Genomic DNA, 19,893 nt, shown 5'->3' with positions numbered 1-19,893 from the left:
AAGTTACTTAACTTGTTTGCCTCAGTTTCCTCATCTGTAAAATGGGGATAATATGGCACCTACTTCCTAGGGTTGTTGTAAGAATCAAATGAGATAATAAAGTGCTATTAGTGCTATATAAATGTTATTTGTGTTTTTATGGCAGTTAAATAGCATAGTGGATAGAGCACTAGGCCTGGAGTCAGGAAGAACTGAATTCAAATCCAGCCTCAGACCCTTACTCACTGTTTGTGATCCTGGACAAGTCACTTAACACCATTTGCCTCAGTTTCCTCATTAAAAAAAAAATAAGCTAGAGAAGGAAATGGCAAGGGTACTAAATGGTTCCATGAACAAGAAGCCAGACCAGACCTAGAGACAAGAGGACCTTAGTTTAAATGTGGCTTGGGACATTTCTTAGCTATGTGACCCTGGACATGTCATTTAACTCCCATTGCCTAGTCCTTACCACTCTTCTGCCTTAGAAAGGATATTTAGTATGGATTCTAAGACAGACTATAAAGGTTTAAAACATAGGTATTGAAATTGCTCCAAAGGCAAGGTTTTTCAAAAGACTGATCTTTAGTACCTCACTCAACTCCATTCCACTCTAAAGCCTGTTGTAAAATAAAACTAGAGAAAAGGTGGCAGTGAAATGGCTCAGTGGATGGAGCTATACCTAGAGTTGGGAGGTCCGAGGTTCAAATCCGACCTCACACTTTCTAGCTGTGACCCTGGGCAAGTCACCAATTACCCAGCCCTTACTGCTCTTATGCCTTCAAATCAATATTGAATATTTATTCTAAGATGGAAGGTAAAGATGAAGAAAAAAAAAGATTAGGGAAAAATACATTTTCTTCATTGCTTCAGATGGAATAAGAGCTTTCCCTATTTCTATCCCATCCCTAAAAAGTCTTATAATCCCTATCTTCTGAAAGAAACTATTATTTAGAATAAACTGTTTAGGTGTTTTAGATGAACTATTGGCCTTGAAGCTCCCATAAAGGAGAAATTTTTCATATTTTCTTAAGTATGATTAGACAGCAAAAAAAAAAAAGCAACACCAGAAGATACAGTCATTTATGAGCAGAATAAAAAATGGATGCAAAACAAGTTATTTTATTTTCATAAAGTTCAGATGCCAAATCAATAAAGTTGTATTGAGCACCTATTATGTGCAAGGCACTGTGCTAAGTGCTATGTGGACTACAAAGACATATTAGACAGTCCCAACTCTCAAGGAGCTTCATGTGTGAAAAATTAAATAACATTTAAGTATTTAAATAACAGTTCAAGTCAACAATAAGACATCACAAGAAAGTACATAATTACCAAACGAATCATACAATTTCTTTAGTTCAGAATAGGGGAAGTCACTCAATCTGTGGGAGAGGGAGGAGGTCAGGAAAGTCTTTTAGAGAGGTGGAACCTGAACTGGTTTCTGGAGGATGGGCAGAGAATGAATGGGGAGAACATTCCACAGCTCAGAAGTCTATGAGTAAAAGATGAGGCAGTCATGTGAAAGTTGGGTCAGCTGATATGAGCAAACCAATTGGGCTAAAGTCAGCAATAAAGTATGGCAAGATTATGGCAACCTCTAGGATTACCAAATTAATGAATTTAAAAATTTACCTTGAAGGCAAAGGGGAACCACTGAAGGTTTTTGAGCAGAGGAATAATTATGACTAAGTGCAAAGGATGTTTTTCTCATTTTCATGTCTACTCTCAATGGGATGTCTCTGATATATGAGTAAATTATATTCAAGGCTGTATTAATAATGTTCCCCTTATGAAGTCCTCAATATGCAGGTAAGGACTGAAAAGTGGCTTAATGTTGGCATAGTGAGGAAGGGAGCAAGGTTAGTCTGTGAAAGTAGAAAAGCAGCAGCTGTGCTCAAGGGCATTGGAGGGGGTCCTCTCTCCTTGATGACAATGCCTGTGGCCAGCACACAAAAGAAAGGAAAAGTAAGACTTTCTCTGTGGTGTCTAGAGGTTGGTCCTAATTATATCATGTGCTGCCAGTGCTAGGAGGAAAAGAATAGAAGGCAGATGGATGGGATATTGTTCAAGCACAAAAAATGCAAAAGGGGTGTTCTCAGATGTTGTTCTGTCTGTGGGCTTCCCTCATATGGACTGCTCCTCTGGCAGGTTTTATGTGCCAACCTCACTGTTAAGCTGCCAAAAGTCTTGGACACAGAACATCAAAGGGATCTGGCTGATAAGTCTGGTCACAAAGTCAGCAAATTCTGCATTCTTGGCAGTATCTTCTGATCCAATCCCTTTCCTTTAGGGCAACTGTGACAAGGGACCATGACAGTGAAGATTTTCATACATGGAACTCATATATTTAAGAAGCACAGGAAACTTCACTGGACTTGGATGGAGGGGACTGGGACTCAAGTTCTGGTTCTAATACTAGCTGTGTGACCCTGGATAAATTACTTATCTCTCTGAGCCTTAGTTTCTTCATCATTAAAATGGGGATAATACTTTACTAGCTACCTCATAGAGTTGTTATTAAGAAAATAATCAGCAAAATTTAAATGCTATATAAACATGAGTTGTTTCTACCATATATTTTAACTCATGACATTTCTATATAGTATAAGGTAGAGGCAGTGTAGGATAATAGAAAGAACAAAGGACTGGGAGTGATGAAACCTAGCTTTTAGTCCTAGCTCTACCATTTACCAGCTGGGTGACCTTGAAGAAGGGAGTTGGCTCCTTTCAACACTAGTATTTTATGATTCTATGAGTCCTTTGATGTTTAAAAAGGGATGAGCTCTGGCTGAAGGCCTTTCCACATTCATTACATCCATATGGTTTCTCCCCAGTATGAGTCCTCTGGTGTTTAATAAGGGATGAGCTCTGGCTGAAGGCTTTCCCACACTGATTACATTCATAGGGTTTTTCTCCAGTATGAGTTCTCTGATGCTTAATAAGGGATGCGGTATGACTGAAGGCTTTCCCACATTCACTGCATGAATAAGGTCTCTCTCCAGTATGACAACTCTGGTGTAGTGCAAGAGATGAGCTCTGGCTGAAGGCTTTCCCACACTCATTACATTCATAGGGTTTTTCTCCAGTATGAGTTCTCTGATGTTTATTGAGGGATGAAGTGTGGCTGAAGGCTTTCCCACACTCATTACATTTATAGGGTTTCTCTCCAGTATGAGTTCTCTGATGCTTAATAAGTGATGATGTATGACTGAAGGCTTTCCCACACTCATCACATTCATAGGGCTTCTCTTCAGTATGAATTTTCCGATGTTTTGTAAGGAACAGTATGTGACTGAAGGCTTTTCCACATTCATTGCATTCATAGGGTTTCTCCCCGGTATGAATTGTTTGGTGTTGAGTAAGATGTGTTCTTCGACTAAAGGCTTTCCCACATTCGTTACATTCATAGGGTTTTTCACCAGTATGAATTCTCTGATGTTTAACAAGGGAGGAGGTATGACTGAAGGCCTGCCCACATTCATTGCATTTATAGGGCTTCTCTCTAGTATGAATTGTCTGGTGTTCAGTGAGGTGTGTACTACGGCTGAAGGTTTTTCCACATTCATTACACTTATAAGGTTTTTCCCCCGTATGGATTCTCTGATGTTCAGTAAGGTGTGTACTCCGGCTGAAGGCCTTCCCACATTCACTGCATTCATAAGGTTTCTCTCCCGTATGACTTCTTTGATGTTTGACAAGGGATGAGGTATGCCTGAATGCTTTCCCACATTCATTACATTTATGGGGTTTCTCTCCAGTGTGAAATCTCAGATGTAGAGTAAGAGATGAGCTCTGACTGAAGCCTCTCCCACACTCATTACATTCATAGGGCTTCTCTCCAGTATGAGTTCTCCTATGTCGAGTAAGTTCTGAGTGATAACGGAAGGCTTTTCCACATTCATTACATTTACAAGGTTTGTTACGCAAATCAATTTTCTGATGTCCAATTATTAGTGGATTTTGTCTGAAGTTATTTCCATTTGCATCATATTTATAGGGTTTTTCTCCTGTAGGAACTTTCTGTTGTGCCACAAGGATGGAACTTAAACTGAAACTTTTTTTAAGGTCATTACATCCATGGTCTTTTTCCCAGATTGGTGATTGCTTGTGGTTGATTGCCATTTCCCTTAAATATGTTTCCTGGCTTCTCTGCTGCCCCTGTAACCACACTTCATGTTGCCAGGTATCACCTGACTGAGGATTCCGAAGACTATCCTTTGTGAATCTTTGTATGATAACTTCTTGAGATGATTCCTCTTTAGAAATGTCCTGCTTTGCAGTTTCCTTGATTTCAGCCCTCGCCTCCAAGTCTGAAAGAAATAAAAAAATCAAATGTCCTTTGTTTCATGTATTCAGAATGTTGTGATAAAACTGAAAATAATGTAGACAATGTACATGTTTCTCTGAGCGCTCACAAATAAAGCCTTTTAATCTTTGAAGGAGTTAGGAAATGTCAGGAGGGATGAAGTGAAAGAACAATGGAATATAAATTAAGCCCAGCTGAGGAGAACCTCTCAGGAAGGATTACAAGGTCAGAATAGTAGCCACAGAACCTAATTAAGGTATATCAGTATCAGGCTATCACTACTTATGCCTAGATTGTAATAGGCTTCTAATTTGCTTCCCTACCTCCAAACTCTCCTGAGATTTACCTTTCTTATCTCAAACCCAACCATACACAAAATCAAAATCATTATTTCAAATCCACCTCATTCCAAAACGCCCAATTTCTACTAAAGGAACCACCATTCCTAGGTTCATAACTTTAGTGTTATCCTCAGCTCTTCAGTCTCTCCCATCTAATACTCAATAAGGAGTCAAATCTGGATGTTTCTACATTTATAATATCTCTCACACCTGAACCCGTGTCTCTTCTTAAACATTAACCTCCATCTGAGTTTAGATCATCGCCTCTTCCCTAGACTTCACTGGTCTCTTAGACTCAAATGTTTCTCTACTCTAACCCATTGTTTTCCACATGGCTGTCAGTGATTTTCCTTAAGTACAGATAAACTATGCCACTATACTATTCAATAAACTTCAGCAATGGGTCACATGGTTCCTAATTATCTCAAAAATGAAATGCCAATGCCCCTATTTGGTTTTCAAAGCCTCTTACAACCTGGCCCCAACCTATCCCTCCAACCTCATTACTTTTCTTCCCTCATTCTGCAGTCCAGCCAAACTAGCCTTCTCTCTGTTTCTCACATATAGTAGCCTATCTCCCATCTCTTAGAACATTTTCCTTCTTCACTCTTATTTTAGAATTCATCTCTTCCTGATCCCAACTACTTGGGTCAACCCACTTCCTAACTACCTTGTATTTATTTTGGTGAATGTGTGAATATGTATACATACACACAGACATGGGACATATTCTATACATGAGCACTATACACCATATATATAGTAAACATGTTGGTAGACTATGTATATGATGAATATATGTACACACATATATGTATCTCTGTGTATGTATTTATGAATGAGCGTGTATCTGTGTGTGTATCCCTTATAGAAATGTAAGCTCCTTGAAAGTGAAAATAGCCTCTCTTATTTTTTAATTGGGGCGGGGGGGGTTCTTACAAGTCATTTTTTAAATTTAAAAATATTTATATTTTATCAGTTACATGTAATAAATTTCCAAATAAGTTTTCCCAAGTTATATGATCCAAATTATCTCCCTCCCTTCCTTCCCTCCCCCTTCCTGGACCTGGCAAACTTATCTGATCTGAGTTATACATGCAAAACATATTTCCATATTGTTCATTTTTGTAAGAGAATAATCATATAAAATCAAACCCCCAAAATAAAAATGCAAATAAACTAAAGTGACAAATTGTATATTTTGATCTAAAAATACCCTCTTTTATGAGCAGGTGGTGGTGCAATACTCAGAGCACTGGGGTCTTATATAAGAGAGTCAACCTTTAAGTTTCCTCAACTGTAAAATGAAGATAATAATAGTACTTTCCTCCCAGGGATATTGTGAAGACTGAATGAAATAATATTTATCAAGTGCTTAGCATGATGCTTGGTACACAGTAGGTACTTAAAATGACTGTTTAGTTCCTTCCCCTGTATTTACCTTCCCAGCCCCTAGCAGTACCTGGCCCATAGTAGAAGGTTAATAAATGCTTGCTGACTGACTGCTAAAACAGCAATTTTACAATGTTGTGTGTTCCTAGTCTAAAACTTCCAGTGCCTCCTCCTTTTTTATAATAAGGTCAAAACCTTTGATTTAATGTTCAAAGTCCTAAATAGTCTGGTTCCACTCTACCAATCAAAAGGTATTTCTAACTATTCTCTGATAAGCACTTTAAATCCTCTATGAAAGCTATTTTCAACCCCAAGCCTTTACTTGGAGGCAGCTACATGGAGCAGTAGGTACAGCGATGGGTCTGGAGTTAGGAAGACCTGAGTTCAAATTAAACCTTGGTCACTTACTAGTTGTGTGGCTCTGGACAAGTCACCTAACCTTTCTGCCTCAGTTTCCTCAGTTGTAAAATGAAGATAACTGTGGTCCCACCTCCCAGGGTTGCTGTGAGGATGAAATGAGATATATGTAAAGCTCTTAGCCAGCACAGCACCTGGCACACCCTGAGTGCTTACTAAGAGCTTGTGTCCTTCCTTCTTCTCTCATGATGTTTCCTCGACCCTGAAAGTTGTTCTCTTTCTCCTTTGGACACCAACTTATGGTGTCTAATGATATCTTCTTTATAAAATCTTCCCAAACCACTTCAAGGTACCTTGATCTTTCCTGTTACCAAGCCTCAAATCTGGGCAAAACCCATGGTTCAAAACTTTTCTCTCCCTATATTCCTACCTATTCCCCTCTCTCATACACAGAGATGAGAATATCCAGAATTATCTGTAGGATATAAGGTACTTGGGGCAGTAGGTGACTCTGTGAACAGAACTCCAGGCCTAGAGACAGGAGGACCTGGATTCAAAGCTGGCTTCAGAAACTTCCTAGATGAATGATCCTGGGCAAGTCGCTTAAATCCAAATGCCTCACCCTTGTCCTAGAATTGTTACTGGAGTGGGGGTGAGGGTAGCTAGATGATTCAGTGGATTGAGCCAGGCCTAGCGACAGGAGTTTCTGGGTTCAAATCTGACCTCAGACATTTCCTAGCTGTATGACTCTGAGCAAGTCACTTAACCCCCACTACCTAGCCCTTATTGTTTTTCTGCCTCAGAGCCAATCTACCATCTCCATCTCTCCTGCCTACAGGTAGGTTCAGGCTTTACCAGTTCTAAAAAAATCTTCCCATTTAATCTCTTTTCCTGAATGGCTTCAGTCCTTTTCTTCATTTCCTTTATTGGCAAATTTCAGGAGTTATCTATACCTTCATTTTCTGGAAATCTACAGGCAGTTTCACATGACTTAACACTTGCAGCCATGTGGGTAAACTGGGAACTATATCCTGAATAAGCCTCACAAAGAGAATGCATTCTGGAGCTGGGCAGGACTGGCACAGACAGAGCTGGGCACAAATGGGTCAGAGACTATACTAAGGTGAATCCCTTGAATATTCTAGACAAAGTGCTTGTGGGAGAATGGGCTAAGTATCACAGACATGCCCTACTTCTTAGGCCCACGTGGGATTTTGCTTAGAAGCTCATATAACAGCTAAGATCAGGGGCCTGAAGCTAGTTTAGGTATGTGTCACAACTGAAAGGGAAATATTCCTCTACCTCCTAATCTGGGAGAAGGCCAGGAAATTAACTTCTAATTAATTCCCAGAACAGACAAAGGAAGCCTAGTTAAGAAATCTGTAAAATCTGAGGGAAAATGGATCTTGTGTGATTGAGCCTTTTACTATTTGGACCATGGATGAAACTGGAGATTGTTAGCTGGCATACTTCCTTATTGGCAGCAGAGAGATCAATCACAGCATTATGGATACTCAGATACCGGAAGGAATCTCAGAGCCAATCTCACTCAACCTGTGCCTGCACAAGAATCCCCCTCCACAACATTTCTGACAGTTGCTCACCCAGTTGTTGTTTGAAGTAAGGGTAAAGCCACTAAATCTCTAGGAAGCTCATTCCACCTCTGGGTAGTTCTAAGTATGAGGTAGTTTTACCTTATGGGCAGGGTGCAATGTTTACAGCAAATTGAAAACCTCAAAGAGCACAATTACGTATAAAGAAATGAATGAAAGAAAAAAGATGGGCTAGTCTTATGGTAAGGAAAAAGAAATGTCACTGAAGTTGAGAAAGGCCATTGTGGGGGAGGGGATCCCTCGTGGTGAATTGATGAGAGTACATGGACAAGAATTGTACGTGACAGGCAAGTAATGATGGGATCCAGTCTTCATCAATGGAGGAAACATTCAAACTGCTGAGATCACAGATCTTTGAGCCTTTGAGTTGTTTCAGGGATTGTCATGGTAAAAAAGGCATTCCTAGAACAGTTATTCTGCTGGAGATAAACCTCTCTAGACTTGACTAGGCCGGTCTCTAGGCAGTTCAGTTGGCAAGATTGCAGTCCAAACTTTTCTAGCTGCTAATGCTCTGCTGGCACAGCTTCCAAGTACTCAGGGTTGTGACTACACTGTGGTGCAGCAAAAAAAGAGCAATATTTTGTGTATGTGTGAATGCCTTCCAAATTTCAGTCTCCAGCCTTGAAAGCCCATGTGAGCTCTAGACCTACACCTCTTATTGTCAATAGGATATAAGCATTGTATGTCCAAATTCAACATTTATAAAACTGGAGGGCATTATAGTTTTCCCTGAACCACCTTCCTTTCTTCTGACTATTATTCCTGCCCCTGGAATTATCATTTGCCCAGCTTTCCAAGTCAAAACCTTGATGTTATCTTTTGATAATTCTTTCTCCCTTATCTCTTATAATGAAGGTATCAGCAATTCTAATCATTTCTACCTCCTATTCTTGGTCACTGCCAACATCTTAATAAAAGCCTTCATTACTGCTTGTCTGGACCAATTAATGACCTTCTAAAATGTGGTCCTTCCTCCATTTTTTTAATGCTTTATTCCCTAAGTTCTGTTCTGGGGTATGGAACTAAAGTACAGTCTTGAACTATCTAGGAAGAAAAAGCCTTGCTAAGGTACCACCTCACACCTATCAGATTGGCCAATAAGATAGTAAAGGAAAGGGAAAAATGTTTGATGAAATGTAGCAAAATTAGGACACTGATGCATTGCTGGTAGAGTTGATCCAACCATTCTAAAGGGCAATCTGGAGCTATACCCAAAGGACTATAAAATTGTGCATACCTTTTGATCTTGTAATACCACTATTAGATCTGTATCCCAAAGAGATAATAAAAAAGGGCAAGGGACCTACTTGTACAAAAATATTTATAGCAGCTTTTTCTGTGGTGATAAAGAATTAGAAATTGAGGGGATGTCCATCAATTGAGGAATGTTTAAACAAATTGTGGTATTTGTTGGTGATGGAATACTATTATTATAGTATAAGAAATAATGAATAGGATGATTTCAGAAAAAAGCTGGAAATCTGCATGAACTGATGCTGAGCAAAATAAGCAGAACCAGGAGAACATCGTATAGAGTAACAACAGTATTGGACAATGATCAAACATGAAAACTTGGCTATTCTCAGCAATGTAATGATCTGGGCCACACCTGAAAGACTTATGATAGGGAATGCTATCCATCTCCAGAGAAAGAACTGTTGGAGTTGGATGGATGCAGATCAAAGCATAACATCTTTTACCAAAGCATAAACATCTTACAACAGTGACCAATATGGAAGTGTTTTGCATGATAATAAAATTAAAAAAGGAAGAAAAAGCCTCTGAAAGACTAAGACTTAGATTTGATCAACTGATAACAGTCATTTCTGGTCTGTGACTACCTTTGTTGATATTCACCCCAAACTACTACTTGCTTTTATGAACCTACACTTCCTGATCTTGTCCCTTGATCCTTGCTCTTAACTGTAGCTTGACTAGGGGTCTTCTTATTATCCCAACTGAGATAGAATACCTTGAGGTAGATCAAATAAATTCATGATATAGATCAAGTGATTTACTTTGAGATACATCTTCCTGTCACAAAGAAGGAAATAAGAAGCTTAAGGGAGGTCATCCACATTTTTAAAATCCTTACCTTTTGTCTTAGTGTCAAAAAGAACCGTGAAACCTTTACCTTCCATCTTAGAATCAATACTATGTACTGGTTCCAAAGTAAAGAGTGATAAGGATCAGGCAATGAGGGTTAAGTGACTTGTCCAGGCCCACACAGCTAGGAAGTATGAGGTCAGATCTGAACCTAGGACCTCCCATCTCTAGGCCTGGCTTTCTATCCACTAAACCATCCAGCTACCTGGTGACCATCAAGGTTGAGGAGAAGACAAAATATGTGAGAGTGCTTATATTAAATAGTCTCAGATTTTTTCCAGGCCTTCAGATCTTTGAAGACAGCTCCTGACTAATAGTTTAACAGTTAGGCTGAATACCTAAAATACCAGGTAAAATCCATCTGTTTAGTTTTTATTCACTCACCTAGGCAAATGCCTCTTGAGACTTCTCTTTCCACCACCCAGGGTTCTTCCCCTTGCTCCAGCTGGGAGATCACATATGGCTTAGAAACTGGAAATCCTGGTCATAGAGAAAGAAATAGGACATGTTTGTTTGTGCTGATTACAATGGCAATTACATAATCAATGTCTGGGTCCTTGGTGTGGGATGACAGAGAAGTCAGCATAGGAAGGATCCAGCAGTGAGATGCAGTCCTTTAAAGGGTAAGGTAGTTGATAAATCAGGGATAGCACAATGAAGGCCCACTTTACACTCTGTAAATAGTGGACTTTTCATCTGAAAACAGGGAACAGAACTGCCCTGTCTCTGGGCTCTAAAGGGATTATAAATCACTGAGCTCCAGGTGAAAATTTGGCTAAGTAAGTATCTTTTAAAAATCAAGGAAGCAGAAGTATTCTAGCTGACAGTCAGTGTCACAGTGGGGAAGACATTCTTACCCAGTGAGACCAGGTTCCCATAGTTCTCCAGCATCACATCCCTGTACAAGTCCCTCTGTGCAGGATCCAATTGCCCCCATTCCTCCTGGGTGAAGTCCACAGCTACATCCTTGAAGGCCACTGATTCCTAAACATCAAATACATTCCTGTTTATCCAATAATCCTACATCAAACATAGCTCAGAGAAGATTTGTGAAGTTGGCAGCATCAGGATAGGTAGAAGGGATGGACCAGACTTCTTTGGGTATGATGATATAAAAAGGGGAGGAAGTTAAATGGAAATGACAGGGAAGAAATAATCATGCTATGTTAGAGAAGTCGTAGTAATCAAAGAAGGAAATATCAGACATCATCCAACCTATACCCTAAGTTTTCAGGGTGTATATTTCAGAGTTCAGGGATACATATGGATAGGATCCTGTGGCCTTGAATTTATGAGACCCTGGTTTAAGAGACAGGATGCTCTTAAAATCTGAAAATGAAGATATAAACTATTCTGATGAAGATGAGAAAGTGAATATGGATATTAATTTACTTGCATGGGCAACTCAATAAATTTAAATTTTGAAAAGATATATACATATGACAGAAAAATGGGGAGTATAAATAGAAAATAATGCATAGTCTTGTGTCAGGAAATGATTTAAGATCATTTCAAAAGGACCTTTGATGAAAAATGTTAGTAACTTGAGGAGGGATGGAAGGGAAGGAGAGAATTTGTAATTCAAAATGTTAAAAATTTTTTATATGTAATTGGAAAATATGGAAATGTTTAATGAAATACAAAAATTAAAAAAAGAATACTGTTGGGAAGACTAAAAAAATATAAAAGCAGAAAAAATCTTAAAGACAACCAAAAAAAGCTTTTTAAAAACTATGTTTGACCTACTGTACATTGACTCTCTTGCATAGGCAATGACTTCTCATATGCAACATATGAGAGAATGAGGAAACTGGTCCAATCAAACCCAAATGTCTTATCTCTTCTGCCTAATGACCAACATAAATGTACTGTAAATAAGTTTGTTTTTTTTTTATTTAAACCCTTACCTTCTGTCTTGGAGTCAATACTGTGTATTGGCTCCAAGGCAGAAGAGTGGTAAGGGTAGGCAATGGGGGTCAAGTGACTTGCCCAGGGTCACACAGCTGGGAAGTGTCTGAGGCCAGATTTGAACCTAGGACCTCCCGTCTCTAGGGCTAGCTCTCAATTCACTGAGCTACCCAGCTGCCCCCATAAATATACTGTAAATAAGTTTACCAACAATATGTACTATTCATGCAATGAAAATAAAATACTCAGTTCTTTTTTTTTTTTAACCCTTACCTTCCATCTTGGAGTCAATACTGTGTATTGGCTCCAAGGCAGAAGAGTGGTAAGGGCTAGGCAATGGGGGTCAGGTGACTTGCCCAGGGTCACACAGCTGGGAAGTGTCTGAGGCCATATTTGAACCCAGGACCTCCCATCACTAGACCTGACTCTCAATCCACTGAGCTACCCAGCTGCCCCCAAAATACTCAGTTCTAAAGTAAAAAATAAAAACTGTTTGGAGTCAAAGTCTGAACAATAAAAAAGTAGAATATCTGCTTGGAAGGAGAAGGATCAGTGTGATAGACAATATCAAGAAGACAAATATGTCATTCCTATTTTGTTTCTGTTTTCTCTACCAAGTCGAGAAAACTGATCTGAGGATAAAAAAAAAATTGGCCTAAAGGGAACTGAAACTTAAATAAATGAAGAGATAACAAAAGAACAACTAGCTGCTCTCAGTGAGTTCAATTACCTGGCACAAGTAAAAGAGATAGCTTTTAGGGACCTCAAAGAACTTGCAGATGTGAGTGCTATTGATAATTTTAGAAAAGCAATGGTGGAGGGGGAGCCAGGTGGCTTAGTGGATAAAGAGATGGAGAAAGGAAGTCCTGGGTTCAAAACTAGTCTCAGATGCTTCCTAGCTGTGTGACCCTGATCAAGTTACTTAACCCCAATTGTCTATCCCTTACTGCTCTTCTGCCTTGGAACAAATATTTAGTATTGATTCTAAGAAAGAAGGTAAGGGCTTTAAAAAAATGGTAGAGAATAGGAAAGTTACCACAAGACCAGACACTACCAAATTTTTGCTTGGTTTTCAAAAAAGGTTTTAAAACTATAAGCCAATGAGTTGTATGCCAACTTCTGCAAAAATCTTAGAATTTAAGAACCAAAAGAAGAAATCCTAAGGAATTGGCAGGGGGTCATTACCAAGTTGTGCCTGAGTACCCTTATTTACAGTTTTTATGGGGTTTACTAGGCTCATGGGTATTTCAGCAAGGCCTATGATATTACTTCATGAATTCCTGTAGATAAAATGGAGAAACTGGACTGAATGTTAGGCCAACTAAATGGATTTGGAGCAGAAGGAATAGCAGCACCTGAAGGGTGGTGACAGGGGAAACTCATCAAGTGTAGTAAAGAATCTAGCGGGGTCCTCAGTCTCTGTCCTTGGTCCTATTTTGTTTAACATTTTTACCACTGGTCCAGATGAAAGTTGGATAGCATGTGGTTAATAAAATTGTAGATAGCACAAAGTTGAGAGGAAATTGATACACTGGATGATAGAATATGAATCCAGAAATATTTCAAAGGTCTAGAATGATGGGGGAGAAACTAGTAAAAAATTTAAGGGTGATAAATGTAACATTAGAAGTAGCATCGCATAGTGGATAGTGGACCTGTGTTGGATTCAGGAAGACCTGAATTTAAGTCTGACTTCTAACATATATAAGCTATATGACCACAGACAAGTCATTATGTCCTAGACCAGAGGTGTCAAACTTGCCTTTTAAATTAGATTAAAATGAAATTGGGAAATATTTAACAAAATAAATAAAAATACTATATAGGTAACATTAATTAGTGATTTTCTAAGTCAAAATTCAGTTTGGGGGGCAATTGGGTAGCCCAATGGATTGCGAGTCAGGCCTAGAGACAGGAGGTCCTAGGTTAAAATCCGGCCTCAGACACTTCTTAGCTGTGTGATTCTGGGCAAGTCACTTGACTCCCACTGCCTAGCCTTTCCTGCTCTTCTGACTTAGAACCAATACACAGTACTGTATTAACTATAGTAACCACAGTAAGGGTTAAACAAAAAATTCAGTCTGCAGGGATCCATTTATATTTGAGTTTGACACCATTGTGCCAGACAATCAAAACTATAAGTTAAAATCACCTTGCCAATCTGCTTCTATGGAGGGTTACTAAACTGGGAATCCCTTACAACCTAAGTTCAGTAGTTTCAATTATGTTTGAATCTTTGTGACTCCATTTGGGTTTTCTTGGCAGAGATACTTTGAAATGGTTTGCCATTTCCTTCGCCAGCTCCCTATACAGATAAAGGAAACTGAAGCATACAGGGATAAGTGATTTGCCCAAAGTCATATAGTTAGTAAGCACCTGAGGCCAGAACTGAACAACAATCGAGATTAAAAAAAAAAAAGTCAAGTTCTGTACCTGACTTTAAAATGATTAAATGTACAAATACAAGATAGAAGGGTCATGACAAAGGATCCAACATATGAAAAGGACAGTGGTGACTGCAAGTTCAATATGAGACTATAGAGTGATATGACAGCCAAAAAAGCTAATGTGAACTTAGCCTGCATCATCAGAAATATAGTCTCCAGAATGGAAGGCGATAGCCCCCACTGTATTCTCTCTTGGTCAGATCACATCAGGAATACTGCACTTATTTCTGGATGTCACATTTTCAGAAGGACACTGGAAGGTTAGTACCTAGGGAGGGTAACAAGGATGAGGAGAGGGGAATGCTGAGGGGCTGAAAGCCCCCAAAAGAGGGCTTCCTGATGAGGGAGTTTGTGTAGGGAATATATAAAAATGACTTTGGTAGAAAGAGATCAAAACTCACATTTACACACATACTCAGGGTGATTCTATTAGTATAAAAAAACCCTCACTAATCCAATGATCATTATTTGCCTTTACTTCCTATACTTCCCTCAGACACACAAAAAAATGTGCTCTGATTTTTAATTGGGCATTGACCCATAAAAGGTATTCTATTAGTATAAAAAAACCCTCACTAATCCAATGATCATTATTTGCCTTTACTTCCTATACTTCCCTCAGACACACAAAAAAATGTGCTCTGATTTTTAATTGGGCATTGACCCATAAAAGGTATGTGGTAAGATTCAATATGTAAATTAGGAAATATAAATTATGATACCCAGTCTCTCTAATATTAAGTAATATAAATAATTACATCAGATATGAATGGCTATAAAGAGATAGCTGGTCCCTTTGCTTCACTGGTATTCAGAATGTCAAGAGATGGATCCTCTGTGGAGAATCTATGGAAGAACTGAATCAAGTGTTATATAAAATGAAAAGGTATGGATGGTTTGTGCACTTTTGAAAGGAGTATCCTCATGTAGAATGTGGAAATATGTATTGCATGTATAACCTATAACATATTGTTTGCCGTCTTGAGGAGAGCAGAGGTTAGGAAAGAGGAGAGGAGAGAATTTGTATGGGAAAATGTAAAGAAAATGTTAAAAATTATTTCTACATGTAAATGTGAAAAAATACAATAAAATATTACTGGAGGAAATACACATATACATACACAAAAAGTAGTAAGTACCCACAATGATGAAACCTCAGAACCATTTAATTACTATATCATCACTGAAACTGTTTTTGGGCAAAAATTAAAAAATGGACCATTGGAAGAGAGGAGATATTACAAAAATAAAATATCTAATACCTAGAAATCAAGTTATAAAATAATAAATTTATGTCATTGTGGAAATATGCTTAAGACAATGTACACTAAACAAGTGATCACTGTATTTCAGTATTATAGGCAGCAAGGTCATGAAAGTTGAAATCCCATTACTTATTATTATTAATAGTTAACATTTATATAGCACTGTAAAGTTTGACAAGCCTTTTACAGATGTGAGCTCATTATATTCTCACAACTCAGTGAGGTAGATTTCCAGAGGCATTAAAGAGACTCAGAGAGGATTTGAGAATTGCTCAGTCATACTTCTGGTGTCAGGGGTGGGAAGCCTAGGTCTATCCTGGCTGCAAGACTAGTGTTCTTTCTATTATATTCTATTGCCTCTCATTTAACTACCACTGTAAAAAGTCCTTTCTGGGTTTTTTTCCCCTCTGAGGAAAATATAAACATTTCACTTCCATTAAGCAATCAAACAAGCTATAATCCCAGGCTTCTTAGAAAGGACAGACTAGAGCCTGACATCTAAAGGAAAGAATTTGGGAAGAACCCTGGTGTCATAACATAAATCCATGGATTAACATTTTGGTTATCTTACCTTTTAAAAAGGATATGTTTCAAGGCTTGGCATAAATCCAGCTTTATTATTGGAAAACTCACCTATCCTCCAGATTAGCAACTCTAAAGATTTTTTAAACTCTTCCCTCTCATTAGATCTTAAGCATTTTAAATCCTTTTCCTTAAAATGAATAACTTTCAGGATATAGTCTAAACTGAGGATGGCATTCAAAGCTTTCTACCATCTGTTATAATTCTTCACATTCAAATTTATTACCTATTCAAGCTTATACTGATTTTACCCTTTCATAAATTCCAACACACCTGTTGTTTATATACTTATTTTTCAGTTATCATTTTCTTGTATCACTAATTCTTTGATGTGTCAGTCTACTATTAGTGGTAATACTGTCAGCATACTCAGAAGACTATGTCATAATTTACTTTCTATTCATCAGTGTACTTAGCATAGTAATGAACATACAGTAGGCCTAAATGACTTTTTTTTTAACGAACTAGTGCAGTGGTTCTCAACCTTTCTAATGCCGTGACCCCGCAATATAGTTCCTCATGTTGCAGTAACCCCAAACCAAAAAATTATTTTGGTGGCTACTTCAAAACTGTAATTTTGCTACAGTTATGATTTGGAATGTAAATACCTGATATGCATTATGTATTCTCATTGCTACAAATTGAGAGGTTGAGAACCACTGAACTAGTGAATGTTAAATGGGAAAGCCAGGGATGCTGAGGGAGAACATTCAATAACATGGGAGCATTTTCTGTGGAGTCATTCACTATCATGGGCCTCATCTCTTTGGAGAGAACTAGGGATAGAGTGCCTGGATGGGAATTCCTTGAAGAAAAATGTTTTTAAGTGCAGGGAGCAAATGTATCTACAATCTAGGCATTTTAGAAAAGAGTAAGAAAATTACAACTCACCTGGGACCTGGTTCTGAGAAAAAGAATTGTCATTTGCTCCTCTTCTGGGTTCCCCACTTGAGAAAGGCCAGGTTCCTGAGAAGAAGGAGCTGAAGGGATGAAAGAAGCCAAAAAGGTGACTGATTCTATTTTATAGTTCTCATACTCAATAGGTTACAAATTCCATCACACCAATTAGTTTGGATCCCCATATTTTTTAGAAATTGTTTAAAAAGGGGTCAGAATAAGCCTGCCAATTTGAAGACCACTAACATTGTTATCTTACTCTATGTTCACGGCAGATTTCAGTTAAAGGAGTTGAAGTCATAGATGTGTGTAAATGGCTAGAAGAGGTTGGATGTTATAAGGGGCCCCCTATTTTGAAGTCCCAGATATTCTCATTTGTTAATCCCATGACACTGAGATCAGGAAACCCTCCCTTGAGATGTTTTCCATAATGAGAAGGGGGGCTTCCCCAGACTCCTCCAAACCCATACATTTATACTGGAATCCCTTCTTACCTTTTCCCTTAAGTATCTGAGTCAGATGCTCCATGGTCATCCACTGTTCCATGTTCAAAGGTCACCTTGTGCCTTCACCCAAATCCTGACCTTTATCTTACAGGATCATCAGGAACATTTCCAGCTCCATCAGTTTCAGCATCGACTGTGCAGACTCTCTCCTGAAGCTCTGGTGTCAAGCTGAAGTTGGAGGTTCTTCCTGGGAGGAATTCCTACACCCCAGGGGACTCTTCTTTTGACTTCATGTTAAGAGCTCCACTTACTGCTGAGGATCCTTTATCTAGGAGCTAACATCCTTTTGGCTGAGGGATCCAATCATCTACTTCTCTGGTGGGGAAACAGCTCTCTAATGTTCGCAGGTTGGGCCTCTGCAGACTCCCAGGAAGGATCCACTAAAGGATAGTGTCACAAGAGAGAGCCATTACTTTCAGTCACACCGAGAGGATGGCAGGAAAAGAAGCGGTGGGGCAAGGCACTGTTTGCAAAGAAGAAAAAGAACTCCAGAATCCTGCTCAGCTAGATGTGCACCCACATAGACACACAGACACACAGACCTTTCCTCTGCTCCACGCCCCAAACTCCCACAGCAGATACATACTCAAAATACGGAACCAAGTACTGGACGGCGCCACTAGTCTCGCCTCGGTTTCCCGAGCCTGGGGAACGGAAGGGGGTCAGGCCGGTCCATCCATGCCCGGGGAAGGATTTTCCCCCCCGAGCTCTACACTGCTGCCTTTCTCCAGCCACAGAGTCCTTCCTGACCCCCTGACACACGCACACCGCGGCCGGGATCCTTTCGCTCAGTAGCCGGTTGGAGTCGCCGAGCTCTGGACCGCCCGCCCTAAACCGGTACGGGACCCACAAAGGAAACCAGCTTGCAGACCGGAAGGAACCGCCGGCTTAGCCCAATCCTTGCACTACGTTTCCCAGAACCCTGTGGGCGTCGCCGCCACCACTTCCGGCTCGTTACCTTTCGTGTCCCGTGGGAAGCTTAATTCTCATAGGGAACAGGAGGCTTTTGACCCTCGAGTGGCTACTGAGGTTCCAAGCTCAGGCGCTTCTTCTCTGGTTCTTCTGGAGCTGCGACCCCTGAGAGCTTGTTAGTGCGAGTCTGGCTTAATGTCGCCCCCCAAGCTCCCCACGTTCTGCCTAGATAAAGCAACGTTGCTGGAGGTGACCTCTTTGAGAGTATTTGCTTGTCTTTGTATTCCCAGCGCTTAACAATGCCTGGGACTTTGTGCCTGAGGTACCTGGGGTCTAGAGATGGGGAGAAGGGAAATGGAAGAGCTTTTTCCAGGCCCCCCCACTGCTACTAGTAACTCCCCCTCTGAGAATTCCTTCCTATATATTCGCTATATTGCCTGTATTTACATATACTTTGAATCGTTATTAACATATCTCTAAATGGCATTACCTCCTTATTTACATATTTGGCATTACCAAGTTATTACTATGTATCTAGCTTGTATTATTTATTAACGTCTAGATATCATGTTATTACCTAGTTATTAACATTTCTATAGCCGGTATTACCACATTATTAACATGTATGATTTATATTGCCTTATATTGCCTAATATTTATATTAACATCTAGATTCCTGGTATTGCTTAGTATTAACATTTCTATATCTGGTATTACATAGTTATTAACATGCACATATCTGGCATTACTGAATTATATACCTGTCTCTATCTTGTATTATATAATTATTTATCTATATGTATTTGATATTACTGAGTTATTAACATGTATCTATCTTCTATTATTTACATATAAATCTAGTATTACCTCTCTTTTAACATGTATATATTTGGTATTACCAATTACTCACATCTTATCTCACCTGTTCTAATATATCTCCAGGGCTTAGCAGAATGCCTGACACATAATAAATGTTTAATAAATGCTTTTTGATGGTTGATGTGGGTGGGATGGAACACTCAAGCATGGTTCAAGTGAATAGCACAAAGACAAAACTTCATCCTATATACTAAGTATACCTCATTTGATGATGCAACGTCACTGTTAGTTGGATTTCCAGAACCATTTGAGAGTAAGAGCATGTTTCAGAATCTGATTTTTGAGGAAGTAGCTGTGGATTTCATATCAGAGGAATAGGGCTGGGTATGAGTCCTGGTACCGTGCATCTCCAAAGACCTCAAAATCTGTCTACTATTCAATACAATAGATATTAAACAACTAC

The 19,893-nt window shown here is 39.1% G+C and overlaps 1 protein-coding gene across 2 annotated transcripts; it reads right to left on the bottom strand.

The window, feature by feature from the left end:
* Window positions 1-1,078: 1,078 nt before the first annotated feature.
* Window positions 1,079-18,601, bottom strand: LOC100033201 (zinc finger protein 883-like). Of its 2 annotated transcripts, none has more exons than XM_056813746.1 (6): window positions 18,286-18,601; window positions 17,688-18,162; window positions 17,188-17,276; window positions 10,952-11,078; window positions 10,479-10,574; window positions 1,079-4,289 (listed from the first exon to the last, which is right to left on the bottom strand). In XM_056813746.1, the coding sequence occupies exons 2-6, from the start codon at window positions 17,737-17,739 to the stop codon at window positions 2,713-2,715; spliced, it is 1,941 nt and encodes a 646-aa protein (XP_056669724.1). In that variant the 5' UTR covers window positions 17,740-18,162; window positions 18,286-18,601; the 3' UTR covers window positions 1,079-2,712. The 2 variants fall into 2 exon arrangements, with proteins under 2 accessions (XP_056669724.1, XP_056669725.1); XM_056813747.1 differs by having other exon boundaries at window positions 17,688-18,079.
* Window positions 18,602-19,893: the final 1,292 nt, after the last annotated feature.

Source organism: Monodelphis domestica, chromosome 1 (genome assembly GCF_027887165.1).
Source record: "Monodelphis domestica isolate mMonDom1 chromosome 1, mMonDom1.pri, whole genome shotgun sequence".
Classification (NCBI taxonomy): domain Eukaryota; kingdom Metazoa; phylum Chordata; class Mammalia; order Didelphimorphia; family Didelphidae; genus Monodelphis; species Monodelphis domestica.
Note: the sequence above shows the minus strand (reverse complement) of the source record. Positions and strands in the feature narration are given on the sequence as shown.